At 37.7% G+C, this 27,162-nt stretch overlaps 1 protein-coding gene across 1 annotated transcript in view; it reads left to right on the plus strand.

Annotated features, from left to right (window-relative positions):
* The first annotated feature begins 11,365 nt into the window (after window positions 1–11,365).
* Window positions 11,366–27,162, plus strand: part of hcn1 (hyperpolarization activated cyclic nucleotide-gated potassium channel 1) — a 58,779-nt gene continuing 42,982 nt past the window's right edge. Inside the window, exons 1-2 of the mRNA XM_072714625.1 lie at window positions 11,366–12,040; window positions 19,152–19,575. Of these exons, the coding sequence (XP_072570726.1) occupies window positions 11,685–12,040; window positions 19,152–19,575 (780 nt within the window). The 5' untranslated portion in view covers window positions 11,366–11,684. The remainder of the gene's footprint in view (window positions 12,041–19,151; window positions 19,576–27,162) is intronic.

A 27,162-nucleotide genomic window follows, 5' to 3' on the forward strand; every position in this document is an offset into this window, starting at 1 on the left:
GCACATACTCAGATATACTGAGACATCAAGGGGACGCCATGGACAGAGTACCAGTCTCTCATAGGGTAGATACTCAGACGTACACAAACACTTCTCAGAAGTAAAGCGTTGTGTCTTGAAAAGTGCTATATATAAATCTAACATTCATTCTTTCAAAAGAACACCAACCTGGACAAGATACCAGCTTTGCTTTGTTGATTGCGATTTCTCTGGTGATCAAACGGCTGCTACTTCTACAATGGTCCTTGATATTGTGCCCTTGAGTAATTAAAATGCATCTAAAAATCATCTATACCAACAGCATGATAATGGGCCTGGAATCTGAAACATTATTTAAAACATCCACTTTTCTAGCACACAGAGCTACTTTAAATTTCCAGTAATTAAAGCAACAGAAATGATACAGTTTTTAATTGACCTATCCTGCCTCATTTCAGTTGTTTGGTTAGGTTGGGTCACTGAAAGAAAATATTATATAACATGAGGGTTCTGTAAAGGAAACAATGAATCATAGGAAACTCTGAATCATAGATGGAGTTAATATCAGTGTATCAAGTGGCTCATACAGTTATATAATAAAACATTATTCAATAGCTTTTACAGATATACACTGTTTCACATGAAGTGTCTATGTAACAATAATGCAGGTTCAGTCAATTGTCCTCTTTTCATGAAGAAGCATACAGAGCAAAAACCAGACTAGTAGAACAGTTTTAGTGATTAATGCTCACCATTTCTAAAAAGTCCCATAAACAAGTTGTTTAGTATGTTTTGACAAACTGGCAGACTGTAAAATACAACTGAACCTGGACCGGAATCATCGGGGACCCCTGCTCTAGAGTGTGACACTATCACTCAAAGAAGATCTTACCCTCTAAACTTTAATGTATCCTTCAAAGTGTAAAATAATACTTTCCTGGTAGCTTTTGGTGCTCTGCTCTTGCTATAGGAAAATGCTCAAAGGAGACTACTACACTAAACTATTTTCAAAAACTCTCGAGAAAATTAACTATGAGAAAAGAAAGTGCATGTAATTAATGTAGGCTTTGGACACTATTAACTGTCATTTATAAAAAATGATTTGTAGAATAAAAAAATATTTCTGTTGATTCTGTGAATCAACCTAAAATTGGTATTAGGCACCCAGGCATGTCCAGTAATACCCAGCAGGGTCTGTAGCTTTCGTTTTGACCCACCATTTGATTAACTGAAGTAACGATTTAGGTAGAAAGTAACATCACCTGGGTTTGCAGGTAACTGGATCAAAAGAACTGAGCTACTTCTGAAATGTTCTTATTCAGCAATGATTCACACCTGCAAAAGCCTGGGTTATGTGATTTTTCTATCCAAATGTTGACTTTAATTAATCAAATGGATGCTGAAATATTTTTTACAAAATTGCAGACCTTGCAGCTTTCTCAGAGAATTATTGAAATACCCAGAACTTCCTAGTTTTGATGGTGGTGATCCATAGCTAATCCCCAAAAAACACATGGTGCTCCCCCATCTGGCTTTCAGTTCATCGCACTTAACCTTAGGAACATGTCTGGTAACCAGCTCAACAAGAATTAATTTAACAAGCTAAGCTACTCTTTTTTCATTGTTTTATTGGGGTCATATTTTGCATGCATCATTCCTGTGTATATGCTATCTATGCATCCTAGGAGTGTTTGTTAGCCTCCTCAAATCACCAGTAACAGGTGAAATATATAATAGTTTGCACATTTTAAATATAGTATATTCAGATTGCAGGTTGGTTAACATATAACTAAAATGATCATTTTAAATTTAAATAAAATTATAGGGGCACTTAGTACAAGTGTGTCAATAATTACCTGAACCAGAGCTCCCCAGTTCCGGTCTTGGAGGACCAGAATCCAACAGTTTGCAGATTTCCTTGCTGAAACACACCTACTAAACCTGTTAATTAGGTGATTAAGATGAGTATGGAAATCTACAAACCATGCTGGATTCTGACCTTCAAGGACCGCAACTGGGGATCCACACCTAGACCCTAACGAAGCACAGTTTTTCAAAATTGCTATTTCTTATAGCTTTTCATCATTAATTACAGCTCATTAATGTATTGCTAAGAAATGAGTGTTTGATTAAAAATAAATTCAATGACCACTTGCTCGATGGGTTGTTTCTGATGTCACGCGTTACTGATGTTTTCAGTTCCATAATGTACTGCAAAATAGCATTACTATGAAATTACAATTGTTTTAACAATAACAAAGATGTTATCTTTCTATAGTATATAGATAGTGTTTTACTTGGCCTTTAACACAAATATTACTTTTTGATTTTACCCTAAATTAGTGTCACAAAGGCGGATATAATTCATTTTTTGCATCTGAGATTACGTGCCCAATTTACACGACCACTATTAAGATGACAAAAAAATACCATTGATAAATGTCTATTTTTATCAGCGTTTCTAAGAGTCACAACACCTTCTGTTTCTAAACACAATCCCTTCTGTTTTCACATTGATTCCTTGCAGCTTCACCTGCAGCTTGGCAGTGATGAATCACAACATTGGCCTAGTTATTGTATTGTTATGCTTTATAGCTTATGGACCAAGAACTGTGTAATAGCTTATTATGTTTAAGTCTCCTGATCCTCTGGGCTAACCCCATTTACATAGATTTTTGAGCAGTCAAAACAATATTTCTATTGACTTTGTCAATGGCAGAATTCTGTGAAATGATCTAGAAAGCAGAACCAGCTGACAAAAGAATTGATCAAATAAGTGTTTTTTTTTATTATGATGCTGGGAATGTGATGAGTAAAACACATGCATGAAACTGAAGAAACTGTTTCAGTCAAACTGAAAGAATACATTTATATTTGTGTATAACCTGTTGTTGGGGTTAGTGGCTAAAACAACAAACAGCACCCCAATAAAAATGCATTGGGAATGAGGAACAGTGGAAATCTACGTAACAGTGGAAATCCCACCTCAAGTGACTCTTTCCGGTCCTCATTTGTGTTAATAAAAATGAAGGAAGGTGACAATGGGGTTCACACCTTGGGGTTTAGGGGTTTGACCTTGGGGCATCTGCATGTTCTCTCCATGTTATGCAGGTTTTATCCCATAGTCCAAGGACATGCAGTTAAGTGAATTTATTGGTCTGTCTAAATTGCTCATCATTATGTGTGCATGTGAGTGTCCTGCAGGAGACTGACAGTCCATCCATCCATTCATCCATCTATCTATCCATTTTCTGTATTCACTTGTCCTATGCAGGGTTGCAGGGGTGCAGAGCCAATCCCAGAAGCAACTGGCACAAGGTAGGTAGCAACCAGGATGGGGCGCCAATCCATCACAATTACTGCAAATATGAATTACATGACTCTCTATCAAGGGGCATAGGCAGGAATTCTGGGACCCCTTGTACAATATCAGTCTGGGTCCCCCCACAGGGGTGTTCCAGTCCAGGGCCCAGGGAAACATAATTAATGTCTTCAGGTGGCCTATAGTATATGGGCCCTGTGATGGACTGATGTCCCATCCAAGGTGCCCCCAGCCTGTGTTGCCTGGGCTCGGCCTCTTGGGTCAACCTTTGGAAGTTGGATGGACAAAAAAAACATTATATTAAGGGATGAGAGTTGATGCTACATCAAATGCCGCAACCCTGGAGGTTTGTGGACACCGAGACTGACACTTGACAAAATTATGTTGAGCATAGTATTTGTGCAGACGTACACAAAATGGAAAGACTCTAAACATAAATGCAAAATATGCTGATTCTATTATGGGAAATTACAAGGCAAGATTATACGCACATGACAATGCACGGTCACTAAAATACCTGAAAAAATATTCAATTTACTGCTTTGTGATTTTCAATGGACTTTTTAATTCTGTTTAATGAACTAATTATAATTACATTCTAATGTTCACTGATCGCTATTATGACAGCGTGCCATTTAAATGATACATTATTCTACACTTTCGTTTTTAAGCATTTTCAAATAGAGAAAGGCAATTTTATACTTCAGTAGTTTTAAAAAGAACCTGAAAAGTACATTCAGAATGACATAAACTGAAAAGGGTATATTCTTAGCAAAGTCTTCTGTGAATGTTGTGTTAGTTGGGTTTCAGAGTGATTCAGATACATGAGAAGCTCTAGGTCTTGCAAAAGTACCATGTAATAAACAATGGGATTACTCACCTGCATAGATATATAAATAGAAAGAAAATACTACTATGAATGCTTATGACGATGCTCAAAAACACACTAACTTTAATAATTCGATTAATGACTACTTTCCATTAAGCTCCGCCATAATTAATTAGATATAAACAGCTCATGATTTCTTACGGGGGGGGGGGGACTATATACAATACACTATATTAATAGGAAAATGTGAGTATAAAATATTAAGGTATTATTGCACAGTGGCGAGTACTGTTGTGCACACTGCATAGTAATTACTTTGACATCTAAATAATGCCCATCAAAATCCTAAACCAAAATCCACACAATCATTACATTGCACTTAATAAGGTTGTCAGTTACTCCTACATGGATTGTTCCACTATTCATGAGAATAAAAGCAAAAAAGGAACACATTATTTTTTTAAATCAGATGTGACAGGTTGCACACATTGACATCCAGCCACTAGAGTAAAATTTTCATGTGAAAAATCCTTATTAAATTATGTTCCGATACATGTATGCAAATGTCCTGTTTTCTCATCTAAAGTGACATCTACTCTTTATACTGAGTATAATTATACGTAATTATAAAGGTTTTTGAGGTAATAACATTTCTTTTCTCAATTTCACCCAATAACCACTTTATTTCACCTTCTTAAACCTCTAGATAGCCTTCTCAACTTTCTGCTGATGACTGCAGAAAACGGTGTCATTTTTGCTCTCTCAGGTAATGCTGAAATTTCCTAAGAAAGCCATGCGACATAGTTCTCTTTTGGTTGTTGTTTTCTCTTTCCTCTTCTTTTTTTAGTCCGAATGTCATAGATTCCAGGTTTCTCAGGGTGGTGCCTTGTCACTGGGTAATGTGCTTACAGAAAGTTGTTTGTTTTCCCTGACGTTCTGTAAATAATCAGAATCTTAATAGATTTTTGCAGAAAAAAATGTTCCAAGGAACTACGGGATTTTGCTATTGTGTGCGTTCATGACATGAATGATTACTGAAAAGCTGAGGTCTTCTGTAGTACGCATGAGATATTCCACACCTTTCTTATCAGCGTACACTTCTCACAGATCACATGGGCGTCCCAGGGAACTCGTTATCAGGCAGCCCAGGTGACCGTTTTCCTCATTGCGGAATTAATCCATCTTTATCGAAACAGCTCTTCATGGCTCTTGCTGGGACATCACCAACAGGACATTCAGACCCACACTGTCAGGTCCACTACCACAGCCACCTGCCCTTCAAGGGGTCTCACTTACCCACAGATAATTGTACCTGTTTACCTAACCCTTAGTTTGTGTGGCTGTGTGGATTACATACTGCGCAACTCCCACTACCTCCTGCTCTTTAATTCCCTCATTAATGTCAACGATGTGATGCACAGTATTGCTCATTGCATTTTTAGGCTTTAACGATGTGGAATGTTATTATCATTTACACAGAGCACAATTCAAACCACAGCGCTAAACGAGGATGCTAACCACTGGCATGGTTGTGCAATAGTTAGCACTGTTGCCTCATACCTCTGAGACCAGGGTTTGAGTCTCCAACATGGCTCCATGTGTGTAGGTTGCATGTTCGCCCCGTCTCGTTGTGGGGTTTCCTCTAGGTACTCTGCCCCCCCCCCCCACAGTCCAAAAACATACTGAGGTTAAATGGAGTTACCAACTTGCCTGTAGGTGTGCTTGTGTAACTGAATGGTGTGAGTGTGCCCTGCAATGAGGTGGTGCCCCATCCTGGGTTGTTCCCTGCCTTGTGCCTGTAGTCGCTCCCCCCCCCCCCCCATGACTTTCAATAGGACAAGTGGTTACCAAAAATGCATAGAATGCCATTACATTGTGGACCAAAGATGACAGGGGATATCTTCTAGCATTGTACAGTAGATAGAAAATTAGCAGGAATAACAATTTTGTATCAGCTGATTTTAAATAGAAATCATATATACACGTTAACATATATGAGCTGCAGCCGGGGCATGGAGCCTATTACAGGAGACAAAGGACATGAGATGCAGGTATAACTTGGATGGAGGCCCAGAAAAGTAAAGCCAGCTGTATATCAGCAAGAGGAATCCCCACACAACATACATGTGGACTGTACACTCACACACAAAGAGCAGAGGCGGGATTCAAACCCACAGCCATGGAGGGGTGAAGAGCCAGTGCGGGGTCCAAACTGCCTACACGCTTTGGAAAGAAAAGAAAAATAAAACAATGTTTTCAAAACTTAAAGGTTACTTTTTCAGAAAAAAACACCCAAGCTTTAAAAAGCATTGGAAAGAATTTTTAAACCTATTTGTGATGCAAAAAGCCACAGCTGCATAGTAAAAGGAAAGCACTATGCAGTAGTGACCTTTCTTTAAATGTTTGTCTTATGAGAAAAAGAGTTGTATATTAAGTCATATAAACTGCTTACCTTTTAGACAACATTAAAATTTTTCACATCCATTGGTGGTACTGTAGCTGGACAACTCCAGGGTTGAGGGTTTGAATCCAGTGCTGTGTGAATGACAAATCCTCTTTTTCCTATTGGCAGAAGTACATAGAATTATTCTCCTTGCCTACCCCATCTTGCTCTCCATAGCTTGGGGTCACAGCACAGGCTCAGCACCCCTGGAGCTGGGGGTTAAGGGCCTTGCTCGGGGGCCCACAGACATGCGACTGCTTTGCCAAAGTCGGGGTTGAAACCAGCAATCTTCTGGTCACAGGCACAGAGACTCAACTTTACTGTGTTGAGTTAAGTTGTTCTGGATACTCCGGTTTCCTGCTGCAGACATAGGACACAGTGTGCAGGACTGAAGATAGGTGAACACACTGGACAAGAACCAGAAGTCAGGAACCGACCACATGTCGGGAATAAGAAATCTAAAGAGGAGAAGGAAATCAGGAAAAAAGCAACTAGGCATGAGACTCCAGCAAACTAGGGATTAAGAAAGACAACACAGCAGATTAAAAAGGGCCATATTTATTTAACATATTATATTACTATAGTTAGACTATATGGACAAATGTATTGGGACACACCTCTCATCATTGAATCATTGAATTCAGGTGTTTTCATTCTGACTAATTGCCACAGGTGTATAAAATCAAGCACTTAGCCATGCAGTCTGGTTTATAAACATTTCTGAAAGAATGGGTCATTCTGAAAAGCTCAGTGAATTCAAGCATGGTGCTGTCATAGGATGCCACCTTTGCAATAAGTCAGTTTGTGAAATTTCTTCCCTGCTAGATATTCTGGGTCAGCTGTAAGAGGTATGATTGCAAAGTGCAAGCATTTATGATCAACAGAAACTCAGCCACAAAATGGCAGACCATGTAAAGTCACAGAGCGGGGTCGTCGAGTGCTGAGGTGCATAGTGCATAAAAGTTGTCAGCGCACTGTTGACTTACTGTAATAGCTGCAGAGTTTCAAACTTCCTCTTGAATTACCCCCCAGCACAAAAACTGTGCGCCGGGAGCTTCATGGATTGGGCTTCCATGGCTGAGCAGCTGCATGCAAAACCAACATCACCAAGCGTGATGCCAATCATCAGCTGGAGTGATGTAAAGCATGCTGTCACTGGACTGTGGAGCAGTGGAAACGTGTTCTGTGGAGTGATGAATCACACTTCTCTGTCTGGCAGTCTGATGGATGAGTCTGGGTCTGGCATTACCTGAGAACATTACCTGCATGACTGCATTGTGCCAACTGAAAAGTTTGGAGGAGGAGGGATAATGGTATGGGGTTGTTTTTCAGCGGTTGGGTTTAGGCCCCTTGGTTCCAGTGAAGGGATCTCTCAATGCTTCAACATACCAAAACATTTTGGACAATCCTATGCATCCAACTTTGTGGGAACAGTTTGGGGAAGGCCCTTTTCTGTTCCAGCATGACTGTGCCCCAGTGCACAAACCAAGGTCTATGAAGATATGGTTGGGTGAGTTTGGTGTGGAAGAACTTGACTTGGCCCTGACCTCAACACCTTTGGGACGAACTACAATGGAAATTGGGAGCCAAACCTTTACGTCTAACATCAGTGCCTGACCTCAGAAATGCTCTTCTGGATGAATGGGCAAAAATGTCCTCTGACACATTTCCGAGTGTGTCTGTGTGGCACTACATTGCCATGTCACATGGTTATACTCTGCTTAAGTGATCACCAGGAGACAAGCTGTGTTATTTGGGTTAGAAAAATGTCTGCCATACCAGGGGATGCTGGTCTTTCAATTACCTGATAAAACAAGGATATACCTTGCCACATGAATAGTCCCATGAGCCTTTTAAGTAGTTCTTAGAAGGATTTTAATTTTAATCACATTTTGTGATTTAAGAGCTTTTTAATGTAACAATGCCTCATGTTTACCTGAGGCCTATAACTTTTTATTACGGCAGTCCTATTAGTCCTTGATTAAGAGTGTTTCAGTGTTTTACCAATTACTGTTACCTCATATTTGATTACAAACAAACAAACAAATGTATTTTTGTTTAGTGCGTTATCACAACATTACATTGTCTCAAAGCGCTTTACAGCATCCCCACCCAAAGCCCCCAGTGAGTAAGCCATAGGCGATTATGTAAGAAAATCCCAGAATTACCCCCTTGGGTCAATAAAGTTTATCTAATGTAATCTCATCTAATCTAAGAGCAATAGTTAGTCAGACTATCGATATTGTCAGGCTGATTGAATCTGCAGCTTTTAATACTTATGTAAACATACACAGCCGCTCCCTGGTTACGATGATCTGTGTAACGATATTTCGACATTACAATGGGTATTCAAGTTCCATCCTATTTTATCTTTCAGTACATTATTCAATAAATTACATGAGATATTAAACACTTTGATATAAAATACGCTTAGTGGTAATGATTTTGCCCATCTATAGGCTAGCATAAGTGTTTTAAGCATGTTTAAGTTAGGCTAAGCTAGGCTATGATGTTTCTTAGGTTAGGTGTACTGTACTAAAATGCATTTTTACCTTACTATATTTTTTGCTTTAAGATTATGTGAATGTAACCCCATCGTAACCCGGGGAGCGTCTGTATATATACTGTATATGTCTGTGTGAAATAATAAAATGCTAATACTGAAATATGGCAGCTGATTGAATTAAATAGTTTGCTAATTACTGGTTACTGGGCAACACTGTAAACAGTATCTATAGACTACAGGACCTATGGAGACGGGATGGGGTTTGAGTCCAGCTTCTGGCCTTGTGTGTTAACCAAAGGTGAACATAATTTATTTCTGGGTACAGGCCTGGAACTGATTACTGTAAATTGCCTACGTGTGAGACTGCATGCCCTGCGATGGAGTGTGCATCCCAGCCAAGGTGTCCCCTGCCTCGGGCCCCCTGCTTCCTAGGATAAGCTCAAGGGTCACCGTGACCCCGTAATGGGATAACCAGTTATGGAAGATGGATTGCCCATTCCTTAACAACCCAGATTTAATTTCATCACAGTAAACAATTTTGCACAGTTTATTGCATCAATAAAAACATTACTTTAAACACTGCTAATATCAACGCGTACATGTTAAATAAATGAGAGATTAATCAAAAAATTTTGGGATGTTGTGTAAAATGTAAATAAAAACAGAATGCAATGATTCGCAAATTATACAGACCCATTTTTTATTGAGAAAAAATAACAAAGACAACATAAAATATTGAAACTGAGAAAAATTAATTGTTTTATGAGAAATATATGCTCAATTTGAATTTCATGCCAGTAACACATTTAAAAAAAGTTGGGGCAGAGGCATGTTTACCACTGTGTTGCATCACCTCTATTTTTAACAACACTGTGTAAATGTTTGGGGACTGAAGAAACCAGTTGCTGGAATTTTCAAAGTGAAATTTTGTCCCATTCTTGCCTGATACAGAATTTCAACTGCTGAACAGTTAGATATCTCCTTCGTTGTATTTTTCATTTCATGCACCAAATGTTTTCAGTGGCTGACAGGTCCGGACTACAGGCAGGCCAGTCTAGCACCCAGACTCTTCTACTCAGAGCTATACTATTCTAATAGGTCCAGGATGCAGTTTGGTATTGCCTTGCTGAAATATACAAGGCCTTCTCTGAAAAAGACGTTGTCTGGATAACAGCATATGTTTCTCCATAACTTGTATGTATCATTCAGCACTAACGGGACCTTCCCAGATGTGCGAGCTACCCAAGCCATGGGCACTAATGCACCCCCATACCATCATGAATGCTGGTAATTGAGCTGTGAACTGATAACAAGCTGGATGGACCCTCTCCTCTTTAGCCAGGCGGACACTGCGTCCATGATATCCAAAATCTGAAATTTTGATTCGTCAGACCACAGAACAGTTTTCCATTTTGCCTCAGTCGAGCCCGGAGTTTCTGGATCACGTTTAGATATGGTTTCTTCTTTGCATGGTAACATTTCATTCTGCATCTGCAGATGCAGTGTTTACAGACAATGGTTTTTGGAGTGTTCCTGAGCCCATGCAGTGATTTCTGGTATAGAATAGTATCTGTTTTAATGATAATTATTTTGCAATTTTATGCTGTGGAACATTATTCTTACATTGTTGCACTATTTGCCCATGAGTCCTTCACAGAGTGGTGAACATCTCCCCATCTTCACTGCACAGAGACTCTCCCCATCTTCACTGCACAGAGACTCTGCCTCTCTGGGAGACTCTTTTTATACAATCATCTTACTGACCTGTTGAGAATTAACTTAATTGGTTGTGAGACATTCAACCAGGTGTTTTATTTTAGTATTACATAACATTTCCAGTCTTTCGTTGCCCCTGTCCCAATTCAAATTGAGCGTATATTTGTCATAAAACAAGAATATTTCTCAGATATGTTGTCTTTGTTCTATTTTCAATTAATTATGGATTTATATGGCTTGCAAATCATTGCACTCTGTTTTTATTTACATTTCACACGGTGTCCCAACTTCTTTAGAAACTGTCTTAAGTGCTGTCTTAAGTGTATCCTGTATTCAACACTGATTTTTAATGAAGCTAAAAAATACATAAACTATAGAAAATATATTTATATTGTTTTAACAGAACATCATTTTCTTTATTTTTTCTGGAATAGTAAAAACTTTCAACGTCCTACACTACCTCGTCCTTTTCATCTTGATTCAATCATTGGCCTTTGTCTTCTGTCACACCGGATTCATTTTACTGCGCTCTATTCATATGTAACATCCATCAGTCTTCCAGCCTCTAATCCTGGTCATAGGGAGACTGTTATAGCATAAGACGTTTTATGGAAATGAAACGCAAGAGCCCGCTAGCGCCTGCCTGGCAGAGAAACCGCAATGCACGGGGGGTCAGGTTGTAAAATGCTAACAGTAGATGGCGGTAACCCAAGAAAGCTGATCTGACAGATCCACCAGAGCCCCCTTGTCTCAGTTTGCATTCGCAAAAAAATAGAGGCAGGGAAGCCGAGCAAAGCTGAAGGACATCAAATGAAACGCGATCGCTCGCAGCGGCTCCTCTCGAGTTTTTCGCAGAACCAGGAGCCGGGAGTCGGCAGGTCGTGAAAACATGGAAGACAAATCCAATTCCATCTCCAGCAACAAGGACGAGAAAGCGGACGGGAATAATGTTTTCCAGAGGCAAGACTCGATACAGAAGAATAACACGGGGAGCCAAAACATGAAAGAGCACGCCAATTCGGTGGGCTTTAAGGGGGACAGGGAAGAAGCCATGGTGGGCTTTGAAGATTTGGAAGGGACGTCGAGGCAACACGGCTTCATGCAGCGACAGTTTGGGGCTATGATGCAGCCCGGGGTTAATAAGTTCTCCCTGCGTATGTTCGGGAGCCAGAAAGCCGTGGAGAAAGAGCAAGAAAGGGTGCAAACGGCCGGATACTGGATCATTCATCCCTACAGCGATTTTAGGTAAGACATGGAAAGTCACCTTCTCTCAAGTCTGCAGCACATCACATTTCCATCCAGTCCTCAGCAGGGGTGCGCGGTACCCTCAATGCAGATACCAGCAATCCCTTCTTAATCCAGAAATGCAACATAAAACAATGTCAATGTGCTTCTTTTAAAATCACTCAACTTGGATTTTACGGGTTTAAATCTATAATAATCAATCAGAGCTCCATGCCCTTGCGAAACGCCTAGGTGAATGTCATGTCTGCCCATAATTGTCACATTGTGAAACACTGAACCAGTTGAAATACCTTTATCTCATTTGGTTCCACTTGTAATATCCTTAGGATTTCATTACTTGCACCTTAGATTTTTTATAATCTTACGGTAATATTGAGGATCGTACTCAAATGAAATGTGAAAGCAGCTACATGACGATAATTGTTATGGAATTATTGGGAGAAGATTCAGTGTGACTCATTTACAAAGCTGCTACGCTACAATACATTTGTCTCTGAAACAGTTTAAAATTTAAAGCCATTCAAAGCATTTGAAATCAGCCCGGGAACCATATAATTAAAACAATTAAATTGGAATTTTTAGTGTGGCTTGATGTTTTTCATGCAGCATTTACCATTTGTGTGGAGGACTGCATGGGGAAATGTGTTAACAAACCTGGAAACCAAATAAAATGTTGAATACCATTTTAAACTATGATTTCCAACGAAGCATAAATTTGCACCTGTGAATTTCCTGAAGCGCATAGTATCTAGATTATGGTCGTGACCCAACAAAAAAATAATATATATCGAGCATTTGACACGTTTTTTTGTTATACTGCAGTGAAATTCTTTTGTATAACATACAGTTAAAATCTTTAATCCTGTTACTTAAGTGTTCAGTCAAACAAATAATTTGATAAAACGTGACAGTTCTGCGTTATCTTGGACGAATTCAGACGATTAACTTGCTTTCGCGACCCTTTGAGTCAGCGTTGCATTGCAGGTTTTTGTTAGTGCCGCGGACGCAGCGCTTCTCTTTCCATTCTCATTTCATCAGGCGTAGTTTAACAACCGTTTCACAGTCGTAAAAATTTAGTCAGCTATTTTTTTTTTCAACAAAGTTAATCCGCACTTCGTACAACATAGTTGATAAATGAATGCCTCGGCGTGACGCTTGTGCTGTCGGTGCTGGTAGTGGGGGCGGTCAGGCAGGAGGGAGGGGGGAAGAGGCGTAAGCGTGTCCCTTCACCTGGCCATGAAAATGGAAGATATTTTGCATTACATCTCTCTATTCCTCTAACCCTTAACGGTAAATGTGTTACTATTTATGTCATAAAAGGTTAATGAATAATTAACAGGCATTGATTCCGGCATATAAAAAGATCAAAGCATTACTATAAGAATACAAAGCGCTGTTTTTTTAGATTTACATTTCTCGTGTATCAGTGGTTTGCACACCCATTACAAAACCCTGGTTTTTGACCCTGATCTTACCCAACGCTGTCCGCGGTGCTGAATACATGTCGCTGCATTATGGTAGAATCCATTGACAGGTCGTAGCAGAAAATACAGGATATATAAATAGTTTGCTTGCCTGCTTGCTTGTTCTGTATTTAAAAAAAAGATCAATTTTATGACAGCTATGTACAGGTTTGATACGTCACTGGTTAAATTCAGTCTCTCCTCTGTGATACCATGTCTAAGGTTAGGGTTAGGTACTCTGTCCATTCCTTGACACAACTTCAACTAAAGGCAAGTACAGAAAAGCATTACTACCTAGCATGAATACAATTACTGCAGGCTTTTAAACACCAATGGGCATGTCGTTTGAAAGTGATTTTGACAATAATAAGGAACAGATCTATGTCGAAAACTAATTATGATCCACGAAACATGCTTTAGTCATTTGTATTGATTAAAAGTCAGTGCACCTGCCTGCCAATACTACTTGATGAAGTACACACACACACACACACACACACACACACACACACACATATATATATATATATAGTGGAATTATGTACACTGAAGCTAAATTGAGATTGAGAACAAACAAATGAATTAGTTTGCTTTGCTTGAGTAGTTAAATCTCTCGGTCTATGTATTTTCTGTAATTTCTCTCTCTGCATCACCTGGTGGGTCAGTGTATATGTAACAGGACTGGAGAGTCATCATTGCTGTCTGTATCCAGGCCTCATCCTATAGCCATTCTATTTTTACAGCATATTCTGCAGCGGTGACTGAAATTCAGGAGTTTTTTTTTTTTTGTGAACCAGGCTAAACAGTAGTCATTTTCTGATTGTCAGTCCACCCATGATTTATAATTATGAGTTCAATAGAATTGTTAACGTTTCTTTCGCGATTTCATTTCAGTCTGTTATTCAACATGGTAAAACTCTCCATCCACCAAGCAAAAAAAAAATTGCAACAACATCAAGTTAAAAAAAAAAAACGGAAGAGCAAATGAGTGACAACTGTGTTCACATGTTCTTTGTGTCCAGTTGAAAGCTTTTGAAACTCAATATCCAACAATGTCTTAATACCAAGGCTCCTTAAAGATTAATGCCACGTTAGTAATATTTATTATTCATAGATTTGAGGGCTCCAGAGTAGGTGTGGAGTGTTTTCCGGCATTATTCGTGAAACTCTTTTTGGTAATACAAGGCGTATCTATAATTACTTATGTTATAATTACTTGGAGGGCCCTTTAAAAAGTAAAACCCAAAACTTGATTTCTCTTTTCTAAACTCTTAGGCCTCAAGTGCTCGCTGTTTTTACTAATGTTTAAATAGGGTCATTATGAGTACATACATTTTTTTTGTGATTATATTATCTGTTTGTACCAGCAATAGACAATAGAAAAATGTTCTGCTCTGCAACCATAGATTTACACAAAATTGGTGAAATAGTATAAAACATTATACAGTATAATTATATAGTTCCTGAATTACAGTCTGTTTTATTTTCAACACACAGAACTTATGTTATTGTTTTTGATGTCAGACAGGAAATGTGTGAATAATACAACAATGTTGTCAATGTGTTTTGCTTTGAATTTACTCTGGGTTGTGCCTGCAAGTGTATGTTCTAGACACACGTTTTCTCCTTTACCTGACCTCATTCTGGTTTATGAAGAATAAAAGCCACCATTCAGTAGAAAGCAGTTTGAGATATTAAAATAGAACCAATTAGTGATGCAGGGAATGTCCCAAATGTCTGAAAAAGTAAGACCTGTTATAAAACGACTACTGATGCAGGGAACATTTTATTAAATTAATATATTGGTAATATTAAAATGTTGTTCTGTCCATATGTTTCCATCAAGTAGGCCTATATTCCTGCTATTCTTTGTACAGATTTGTGGTTGTTTACAGATATCTGTTGTTAATACATGTTTGATATTCGATTTATGCATTATTGTGTTATTATTTTAAATCTTTTTAAGCTCGCTAACGAATTGAAAAAAACTTTTATGTGGCGGTCAGAATTTAGAGATATGAGAGGATTCTTAAAAGCATCTATTTTAGTTCATGCATGTACAGTACACTGTTATCAGTGCCTAGGAATTTCAATGAGTTCCGTCTGATTGCTGACCCTAGAAAGACTTGCTTTTCCCCATCGCAGGATGTATATTAGCACTTAGAAAGTTTTTTGGAATTCACTTGGGGCTTAAAATTAAATGGCTTGTCCAAGCGAAGTTTTCATAGGCTATTTTTAAATTGTCCAGAATTAATTCTTATGATTTTTTTAATCAAGCACCTCTGATTTATTTTCTCTTTTATTTTGGTGTTTCATGCATTCTTACATCCTGACTGTCACTGGAATTTGACAGATGTTTCACTGATGTTTATTGATATATAAGGGAAAAGCTTCCCTTATAAACATAGGCATTGTGAATGTTTATAAAGGCAATGTATCATGCACACTCTTTAGAACCTAAAAATCTATTTTTTATTTTAAAAAGCAAGAAAGTATTGAACTTTAATGGACATAAATTTGTGTTTTCAAGGAAGTGTTTTTGTGGAAATTTATGCTAGAAAAGTTATGGCAAAAATGAAGTAATGTACCCCAGGAAGATAAAACATCTGCAGACAAGAAGTGTTCATACCTCATGTTGCATATTTATGAGTAAATTGTCATTTAAGTCGTGTGTCACAGCTGGTTGTGTCGCAGTCATTCAAAGTTTGATCAGATGCCATAACTAACTCTGAAAGTGCTACTTCAGTTCCCAAAGGTAACTGTCCAAGCTGCAGGAGCTGATTACAGTGGTGTATTTAGCAAGCATACTCAATAATGTATGTAAATAACCTCAACATGTTTGTGTTCAGCTGGATATAGGCCAAAATGAAATATCATAAAGATGTTCTGGCTGTATAGTACTGATTTATCAAAACTGACATGGGTACATATGTTTGTGTGGTTTTGACCTCACCTTTGATTAACCTTAATCTTATACAAATGACAACCAACTTCGTTAAATCAGCAATGACCTCCCCATTTAACAGACGGCTGTTTTATGAAAGTAGATTAAATGACGTATTTAGAGAGGTTACATTAGATGAATATGTAGGATATAAGAGGCACGAGGCATCATTCACAAAACTTTGTCTATTTACAATTCATGACTCCGGTCAGTTACACAAAATGCCCTCGCAATTCTAATTGTCTCCTCCAGTGCTGCACGGAAAGTTTTGTATTTATTTGTCAATAATATTTTGGTAACATCTTTTACTAAATTATTCACGAGTATTGAAGTATACTATGGAGTGTACTTCAGGGGTAAAAAAATTATGAAAGATCAAGGGATTATTAAATAGGCCATAAATAACCATAGGAAAAGACTGATCCTGTCATAAATGCTGCAGAAAATTGTTTATCTTGATCTGCAATCATGAATTAGAGGCAGAGAGATGCGAGCACAACAGTGACAGAGAGGAGCGTCACTCACGTGGAGCAGGCAGGACAGTGACAGAGAGGAGCGTCACTCGCGTGGGGCAGGCAGGACAGTGACAGAGAGGAGCGTCACTCGCGTGGAGCAGGCAGGACAGTGACAGAGAGGAGCGTCACTCGCGTGGAGCAGGCAGGACAGTGACAGAGAGGAGCGTCACTCGCGTGGAGCAGGCAGGACAGTGACAGAGGAGCGTCACTCGCGTGGAGCAGGCAGGACAGTGACAGAGAGGAGCGTCACTCGCGTGGAGCAGGCAGGACAGTGACAGAGAGGAGCGTCACTCGCGTGGAGCAGGCAGGACAGTGACATAGACCGTCGAAGAGTGCGACAGGCAATTATATAACTAAAAAATTGAACCAAAAACAAATCAATACAATATCAACACAGCCAATAAAAGAAGGGAACAGCAGCATTGAGACTAGGTGATATTACATCTATATTGTTTGAATTATTCAATGTAGCCTGGGCCACATTTTGTTTGAAATCGACAGAAGCTATATTCAATACTAAAGTCAAAATATCTGCTATACAGGCATAAAATGAAAAAGACTACAGCACACTCATTACCAAAAAACATATTAGTATGGTCATTCAAAATCTAGATCTCCTACTAAACGCACCATTGCCAAAAGTTTGCAAGTGTTGTTCTATGATTTAATAAGGAAAAAATATACATAATACAAAAATAAATAAGGGTTATGATTTTGCTGCAGGATTTATAAATCAGAAGTACAAGTTACACATCCTCATCCTTTTTTGCTTTTTCTGTGAACATTCTGAGCATGAATGCTTTTGTATCTAGTGGATCTATTGCATCCACTCATCATGACTGTGATTCAAGAGACTGAGATTGTAACAACAGAGTAACCTGGTTTAGACTGGTTTAAGAATCAATAAACATCTAAATTCTGTCTGTAAAATACAATGTTGACTTTCATTTGTTGGAGCAACAGTCCCCAAAGCATAAAAAAACCTACAATTCTGTCCTATTAATTACCAGGTTCATATCTCTAAATCTAACAAGAGTCACACAAATGCTACTACTGTGCATTCTAACATAACATTCAGAGTAAAGGAAATAGAATTATACCTGCAGCATATTTTTCCCATGTAGTCTTGTCCAGGGAAAAAGTTAATCAAATTTTATTTAAAAACTGTTTTTGTATTGAGTTTAATGTAATGTGGTAATTATACTGTTTGTGTTTTGCAGCATGCTGGGTTAAAAAATACATCAGGCATAAAATCCAAATAAAAAAAACATCAAATGTAATAAATTGTAATTACTATAAGGAAACTTCTGCCCGATACCAATAGCCGATTATTCCGAAAACTTAATATCCATACCAGTTATTTGGAAGGTTCCGTTCAAATTAGTCTAAAGGGACACTCCACCCAAATAAATAAATAAATAACATTCCAAAAATATGAAAAAGTATTTATTTTTGGTGAGAAAATGCAAAGTCTGGCATATAACAACAATTCTAGATCACTATGTTTTATAACCGTATGCATCTCATATGTTTTTAACATTTATAACTGATACAGGCTGATCATCAAGTGTGATAAACTCCGTAGTTTATTATAGTAATATATAAAAAAAATAAAATATATATAGTAATGTATTTTGATTTTGCACTGTCTGCACTGAATTTTCTATTACTACCAAACGCTTGCATTACTGATGGAGTAGCGTTAGTACTGTGGCCTTCTTTACTGGGATGGATTTGTTTATCAGAAACACTTCATACTCTTCATTGTCTCGCCTTAAGCTGAGCAATCAAATTTGTTGTGTTGTAATGCTTATTAATAGATCGTCCTCGTGAAATTATAGCAGAGCAATGTTTGCAAAATGCATTTCTGATGTCGTTTTCTTTAACATTAAAATAAATTCACACAGAAGCATCTTTATATCTGTTTAGTACATGGGAGTGCAAAGTAATATGGGTCACCATTTTAAAGGGAATTATTAGCATTAAATATTGGCTCGTTTTTAACCATCAACTGATGGCCTATCGTAGCTGTATCGGCTGATACTGATAGTTGCAATCGGTGCATCTTTATTAATTATTGTTGGTCTAGCTTTGATTGTCTTTTATTTGTTTTGCAGTGTGGTCTGTTTCTAGACTGTTCATGACAAAATGTTTATTATTATTCTCTCTTTCTGCTCTGTCTGTTGCAGATTTTACTGGGACTTGATTATGCTGATCATGATGATGGGGAATCTAATCATCATTCCTGTCGGAATAACATTCTTTTCTGAACAAACAACCACCACCTGGTTAGTGTTTAATGTTGCCTCAGACACCATCTTCCTGGTAGACCTGGTCATGAACTTCAGAACAGGGATTGTCAATGAGGAAAGCTCTGAAATCATATTGGATCCCAAGGTGATCAAAATGAACTATTTAAAAAGCTGGTTTGTGGTCGACTTCCTCTCATCTATACCAGTGGATTATATCTTTCTAATTGTGGAGAAAGGGTTTGACTCTGAAGTGTACAAGACTGCCCGGGCATTGCGCATCGTGAGGTTCACAAAAATCCTCAGTCTCCTGCGACTTTTGCGGCTTTCACGACTCATCAGATACATTCATCAATGGGAAGAGGTGAGAACATTTATACGTGTGGCTGTGTGAGAGAGCGGGAGACGGGTGGAGAGTGTGATGTCACGCTACAGGACCCTAATTAACCTATAAAGGTGTGTGAGCACATGTTATGCTAAACTGCTGTTTCTCCACCCAGTCCTCGTGGGACCCCTGCAGTCCACGTTTTCGCTCACACCCAACTCCCTATACCAGGAGTTCGGTATTCATGATTCTTTGGTTTGTTTTTCATTATTTGCTTCACGTGTTTTGGGAGCTGGGAGGGAACAAAAATGTGGACTATCTGGGGGTCTCCCAAGGCCTGGGTTGAGAAATGGGGTGTTAAACCATTGTTATCTGGCGGTGATGTTTTTGAGAAAAGGTAAAAGCAACAATGTATCAAATAATACAGTAAGTAGAAGCTAGGAACTGTGGTTTCAAGAAGGTTTATCTGCTTTTAAAGCAGACATTAATCATTGGTGTTTGCTAAGAATTCTTCATTAATTTGAATGTTGAATTCATAAATTTGTTTTTAAAGATCAAAAATTAAATGGAGTTCTTTATATCTGTAGCTAGCTAGCAAGAATTTTGTAGTAAGGTACATATGAAGTATAAAGATATTTGAAGATACTGGGATTGTTCCAGAATGATTTTTCTTTTCTTTTGTTTATTTGTTGTTTTGCTTGTGTATTTGTGTGTCCATGTCACAACTGGCAGAATGCATAGGCAATATTCAGTGAAGTCTGAACTTTCAGGTTGGTTGGGAAAAGGGACATAAATACCGAAAACTTAAATAAGTCAGGTAGGTAGTGAGACTTATCTGTGGATTAACAAAACCTGACCTGCAAATGTAGTTGCATTGATATTAAAAATCTATGTGAAATAAATGAAGCTATATTAATGTGGTGAACTTAATGCAACATGGACCCTACACTGAATAGATCAGGAATAGTTTAAACACTTAGTTTAATAAGTACAGCCTAATAAAAATTTGATGTAATCTAAGATGACAGGTAATCAGACTGTGTACATAAATTACTGATTTACCATTCTTTTTCAGTTAATTAATGACGATATAGCCTCAAATTTTTATTTAGATTTTTAGTTAATTAGATCATCCTTGACTTGAAGGTAAATTTAATCCCATATGGTTTTGGCGTACATAAGCGTGACGCAACTTGTCTTAAACATATAACTGATTTTACCATTTGTTTTCTTGACAATGAACTGATCATCAGATACAGTAGCTGATGCTCCTCATCCTTTCAGTAAGTTTAGGACCAACATCGCCTCTGACAAGTATTAGCATTAGGAATCTCTTCCAAATAACTGCCCAGGATTAACCGACAACAAGCAATACATTTGAGAATAATTTTGTCTTACTTATTTGCAATGAGTGACTGATCATCTTTCAGGAGAAATGTAAGAAATGCTGGGGAGCCGTTTTTTTCCAACGGTGCTCAACAAGGGGCCTGTATAGTTTTACAGACACAGCAGTAATGAAATTACATTTAAATAAGTTTTGTTTGAATATGAATTATTTTAAGAATTACTTTTTTTGTTAAATAAAGAAATAGGGCTTCTGAGTCCTTGGCACAGTGTATGTGTTGAGAGCCATGGGTTAAACCTGGTGATGTCACAGACACCATATTTACAGGGATATTTATTCTATTTTTGAGCATTTTAGCTTGTTTTTAGACTAAAGGCCTATGATGGATATCAATCTTTGGACCTTTACGGAGATACAAATGCTGAGATCAGTAATCTCTGTGCTGTGTGTGTTATGGTATTCATGTAAACAAACAGGAAGTGCACCGTACCCCTAGTGACCATATTGAAACATGTCTATGACTGAGTCGAATAACAAGGATGACAATTTTTATGATGGTCTCAAAGAGCGCATGCAGAGCTCACACAAAAACGATGAATTTCTTTAACATATACTAGATAATGTTCAAAAGGAATCATCATTAAAATTGCAATGCTTGCAAAAAATTTTTTCCTGTGACTGACCAAATATGTTTTAGTGCAACTATTTGATGGTTTGAACCTAGCAGACTTTTGCAGTCATTGTATGTGCACAAAATGTCATGCCAATATTAACATCACACATTGTGCAAGCTTAGAAAGAACAGCACAGTGCGGTGGGTAAGGCTGTCCACACACGTCCACTTTGTGTGTGTGTGTGCAGTTTGCATGTTCACCTGGTGCCTGTGGGTTTTCAGCAGATTCTCCAGTTTCCTTCCACTGCCCATAAACATGCAACTTAAATGAACTGGAGTGCCTGAATTGACCTTATGTGTGACTCAGAGTGCACCCTGCAATGGTTGGTTGCTGTCTCATGCCTATTGCAATGTGCATATTATATTATATTATATTATATTATATTATATTATATTATATTATATTATATTATATTATATTACATATAATCAATTACTCAATGAATTGTCAGTTTAATTGGTAGATCACTCTTTTATTAATATAATCAATAGTGACAGCCCTAGTCATTAATAATTTTATTTAAATTACTTTATGTCTAGATAATGTTTTTTAATGTTTGGAAACTCATTAATATAATATAATTTGTTATTATAATTAATATAATGCGTAATTATATTAATATAATGTATTAATATAATTTGGTCGCTTTTGGTCAGATTTTTTTTAATGTTACAATGTTTTGTTTTATTTAAGAACTAGCAGTGTTACAGCAGATGGGTGGATTGGAGGCGGGTTGGCCTAACGGAAACTAAAAAGGGAAACCTCTTTCCGGAGGCCAAATATTTGTCTAAGCAGGCCACATCTGGGCCACTGGCCACCATCTGCCGACTTACGCTGCATGTATGTGATAGATAGATGGATAGATAGATAGATAGATAGATAGATAGATAGATAGATAGATAGATAGATAGATAGATAGATGGATAGATAGATGGATGGATGGATGGATGGATAGATAGATCTCATCTGATTATTTCACTGTTCCATGACAAATATTACAATAAAAGCACATAACATTTATAACATAATCAACTGCACCAATTTCAACCAAAATAGAAAAAAGGAAAGAGAGTGTGGGTCCCTAGAATGGCTCTCGGCACTCAGGAGGTCCCATAATGGAGACACTTTCTCTCCAGCTAAAACTGAATTAGCATTAACTGCAGCAAGTATAGCATGGGCAGGGCAAGATTTTACATTTGTCTGTGTTGCACATTTGATAAACATTTCATGATTTTCAATAGTAATCATTTTAATTCAATAGACAATAGATTTTCATATGTCACTCAGTTTTCATCTGACAAAATATACTCCCAGACTCCCAGCGGTCCACAGCGTCGCAGTGTAAGTACCCCGTGAGAGACTGGCTGTGCCCCTGTCTTCTGCCCCTGTCTTCTGCCCTCTGCTGCCCGCAATATCCAGGCAACCTGGACAACCTGCTACTGGAGAAGTAGCTGGAAAATGGGTGGATAAATCTGTCCTGCTAAGCACTTTGCTTATTGTAGGATATATGCAGCATCGTCTATTTTCGTACCTATTCGCATTTTCAGACTGACAGTCACCTTTGAAACGTTCTTGTAATAATATAGCATTATTATATTATATTATATTATATTATATTATATTTACTTGATCTGTGTATTGAAGTAATTAACTGAAACAAATGCATAATATAGCTTTTTAGTTTTTTATTTGTTTAGTGCAACACAAAGGAGCAACTTAACTAATTTTGTATTTATTATCTAGCTCTAGTCTAGACTTCACCAAAATAATTAAATGTTAGTTAGACTTCATTTGGGTTGTGTTTATACTGCTTTGAAACAGAAAATTACATCCAGAAAGTGAGAAAAAAAACCTGCAGTGGAGGCGTCCTGAGTAAACCTGGTATGGATTAGTCCAGGCTGACCTGGGGATTATATTCTTGTCTAATCCCACCTGATGGAGAATGAGTCACAAAGTTTCAGTGGTTTGGCAGACACTCAGCAGTGTGGTGTAAATGATGTATTTGTAGCTGCCTGTGTAGTACTGTAGAGCATAAATAGTATGTTTAGCAGGCTGCTGATAAAATGCAACCATTTGCTGAACTTCTGCTTGAATTTCCCCATTATATTTCAGATGTGTGGCAGTATGTCACCTGTAGTTTCTTTTAGATTCTCAGGCTAATCATACTTTCAGCAAGAGAGAAGACAGGGAGGAATATGTGAATGCAAAACTGGACACTGGACGTTATTAGCAGATGTTGCTGGGCACAACATTGTGGATCAAGAATATTTATTTATGTCGCATATAAATAAGCATTAAATTAATTGTTAATGAAATTGCACGTTGTGTCGCTGGCTTGAACCTGGCTTAATCTTGAATGATCATTTTTAATAATTTTCTTTATCATGTCATAAATCCCCTGTGTACTACCGATTAATTTTTAGTAGGAAAGGTATTCATAGGTTGATTGGTTAAATTTGTGCATAAACGGAATTTGAAATAAAATAAATAATTAGGAATTTCATCGTGTCCTGTGTTTAAACATTATCTGGAAGCAAAACATTAACGTGTAAAAGATTGCTGTAGTTAAACATATAATGTGGATGTCATCAGTCTGTGATAGCACCTCATTCATTTTCAGGATGTTAGAAATGCAAGAATACAAGCAAACAAATACTTTGATATGTATGAGTTTGGCTTTGCAGAGCCTTCTAGAAACTTACCAGATGTGCAGTACCAAGCAATCTGCTTGCCAAATAACTCAATCAATTTCCCAGCTACACATGCATGGCAAACAAACAGATATCAGGTGACAAAGTCTTTCTTGGTATAGACACAGGGCAGCTTCCTTGGATGAAGCGAGGGCAGCCTGCCAAACTCGAGAGTCGTGCTTTTTTTAACACCTCTTGGATAATCATCCCTGGAGCTCATCATGCAAACTTACAAAAATAAGGAGAAAATGTTCCTGAGCGCAAAAGACATTGGTCTAATGTCCTTTACAAAGTTATTTCTCTTATTTTAGGTAAGATCATATATGAGTAAGGTACAGCCAGAGGGATTATTGTTATGGTTGTTGTGGTTGTTTTTGTTGTTGTTGTTGTTGAATTCATTTCAGGAGAAGAGAACTCTTAATGGAGTAGGTTTTACAGCAGAAAGAAGATGGATTGCAAATTGCTGAATAGATTTGCTAGTGTGTAACAGTTAATTAGCAGGGAAAAGACCATTTGAAGGTGATAAGTGGACAGATTAGATTAATCTGGGTTATTTTTACAGCCATGCCTATCAGTGATGAGGTTTGCCAGTGGCAGGTAATCCCCATTAACATGTCATCCTCCAGTGATCTAAGACTCAGACTGCCACTGCAGGCATTCCTGAAGCGGCTTCTGCAAGACACACAAAATGCACTACTGATCATGCCAGAGTGATTCTTTTGAGCTTCATGTTTAATGATTTTCAACTTTCATAAATAATTTAGTGGCACAATTATCTTCACGTCATTAGCATTTTTTTAGCAGATAATTTTGAGAGAGGTACGCCAGACAGGATAACAATAAACACTGTCAGTATGGCACCTCGTGAACGAGCTTAATGAAACATCGCAAACGCTGGACAGCTTGGCAGGTCAAAGCACTGCTGCTGTTTTTTTCCCCTAATTTTCAGTTACCCAAAATCATTACTTTTTGACTTCAGAAATTCTTCAGAGTTCTGGAATTTACACAGGGTACACAATTAAATATTCCTTAGATAACACTTCAAATGACTTATTATTAACATTTGTATGGCTAGGTGCCATACTCAGGCTATTAAGTATAATTAAGTTGTAGAGCACTGCTGCATGTTCCCTTTCTACTACAGAGCGAGTTGCCTTCTGATTATACTTCAGTAATCATAGAACTAGATGCAGCAGTGAAAACATCAGGACTGTCAGGTATCAGATACCTAAGACTGGGGCTCGCTTCCACCAGAGGACACTGTGTGGCGGGGGTTTGTGTCCCCTTGCACGAGTACCAGAGAGGGGGACCCCCACAGTTACCAGAGAGGGTGGTCTACAGTCCCCTACCAAGAACGTAGGTGGTTGAAGTCCCGTGCTTGGGTGGTTTTATTTATTTATTAGTTTGTTTATTAAAATTGATTCTTTTTTTATTTTCTGTGCATGCTTATTTTAATTCCTTTCTTTTAAAGATCTATAAAGCACTTTGTAAACCCTTGTGGTTAAAACAGTGCTATATACTGTAAATAAAGATTGATTGATTGATTGATTGATTGAAAAGCACATATTTTCTGACATAGTTTACGCTGTTTTTCATTATATAATGACTTTATATTTACATTATATAGTGACTATATAATATTTTCATTATATAGTGACTTATATAGTCAGTAAAACAAACACCTATTTACTATGGTGGTCATTTAGCAGGGACATGATCATAATCACTACTGTATGCTCTTTATGGTTAGATACATCACTGCATTATTCATTTTTAATATAGGCTTACTACCTGTGGAAACATTTCCTGATGAAAGCGTGAGCAAAATGTACAGCCCTCCCCCTTTATATAATATGCACTTTTATGTATATTTTCATATGGTAAGAAGTAGAAAATAAGTAGCACAAAATGTTACATTTCCATGTCATCTTTTCTTGTTGTGTGTAAGACAATTTTCAAATGTGTTTATTTGTGCCTAGTAATGTCGAGCATTTTGGTGTGAAGGCTGCTGTCGCACCTCATACGACTCACAGTGTGTTTGTTTGTTCGGACCTCATGGCACTGCCGTTGACGTATGCATACATGCCGTAGGTTGAGGTTTACTGCAAAATTATGACTATTTTTCTGATGACATATTAGCTTTATCCATCCACCCATCAGCTATCCGCTTGTAGTGATCAAAAGGCAGGGGCTAAAGGAAAAGGTCCATATTATTGTTATCAGTTCTGAACATTGTATTATTTTTTAACTCAGTCAGCATTATAATTTCTCGATATTATTTGACACTTTTCAGTTCATCAAAAATATTTACTGTTGCATTAATAAGTAATAGCTAAGTAATATCTGATAGCTAAAAAAATACTAACAGTAAATTTGCAGTCTCTATAATAAAAAAAATGTACTCCGGTTATTATTTGAAGAAATGGTCTTTTAAGATTTTAATACAGATTTGTTTCGTACACACAGATTTGTGTGATTTTTAAAGGGAATTTGTTTGCTTTTAACCTCCCAAGACTGCAGATGTCATCTCAGCAGTGTCTGAGCGGTCTTTAGTGAGCCTGATGAAATGCACAGGTTGTGCAGCAACCTTCCTCAACCAAGAGTGCACCTTAGGGCATCACTGTTCTTCTCAACATGGTCTGTAAAGCTGATTAACATAGTGTAAGGTCAATTTAAAGTCAACAAACGGCTGATTCCTTTAAAAGCCATTAGCCTATCCTTGTATGTGTCCTTCATGAAAAGATGTTGTCTAATGCTTAAAGCATATAGTTATTGCTGTTATGAAAAAAAAAACCATTTATTTCTAAACCTATTCCTATTTATTTGTAGAATTTGTAGAAAGTCATAAAATATTTTCCAGAATAATCATTGTGATTACCAAAGTTGAGTGTACAATTGATTTTCTTTAAGCGGACGT

Source organism: Paramormyrops kingsleyae, chromosome 7, assembly GCF_048594095.1.
Source record: "Paramormyrops kingsleyae isolate MSU_618 chromosome 7, PKINGS_0.4, whole genome shotgun sequence".
NCBI lineage: Eukaryota > Metazoa > Chordata > Actinopteri > Osteoglossiformes > Mormyridae > Paramormyrops > Paramormyrops kingsleyae.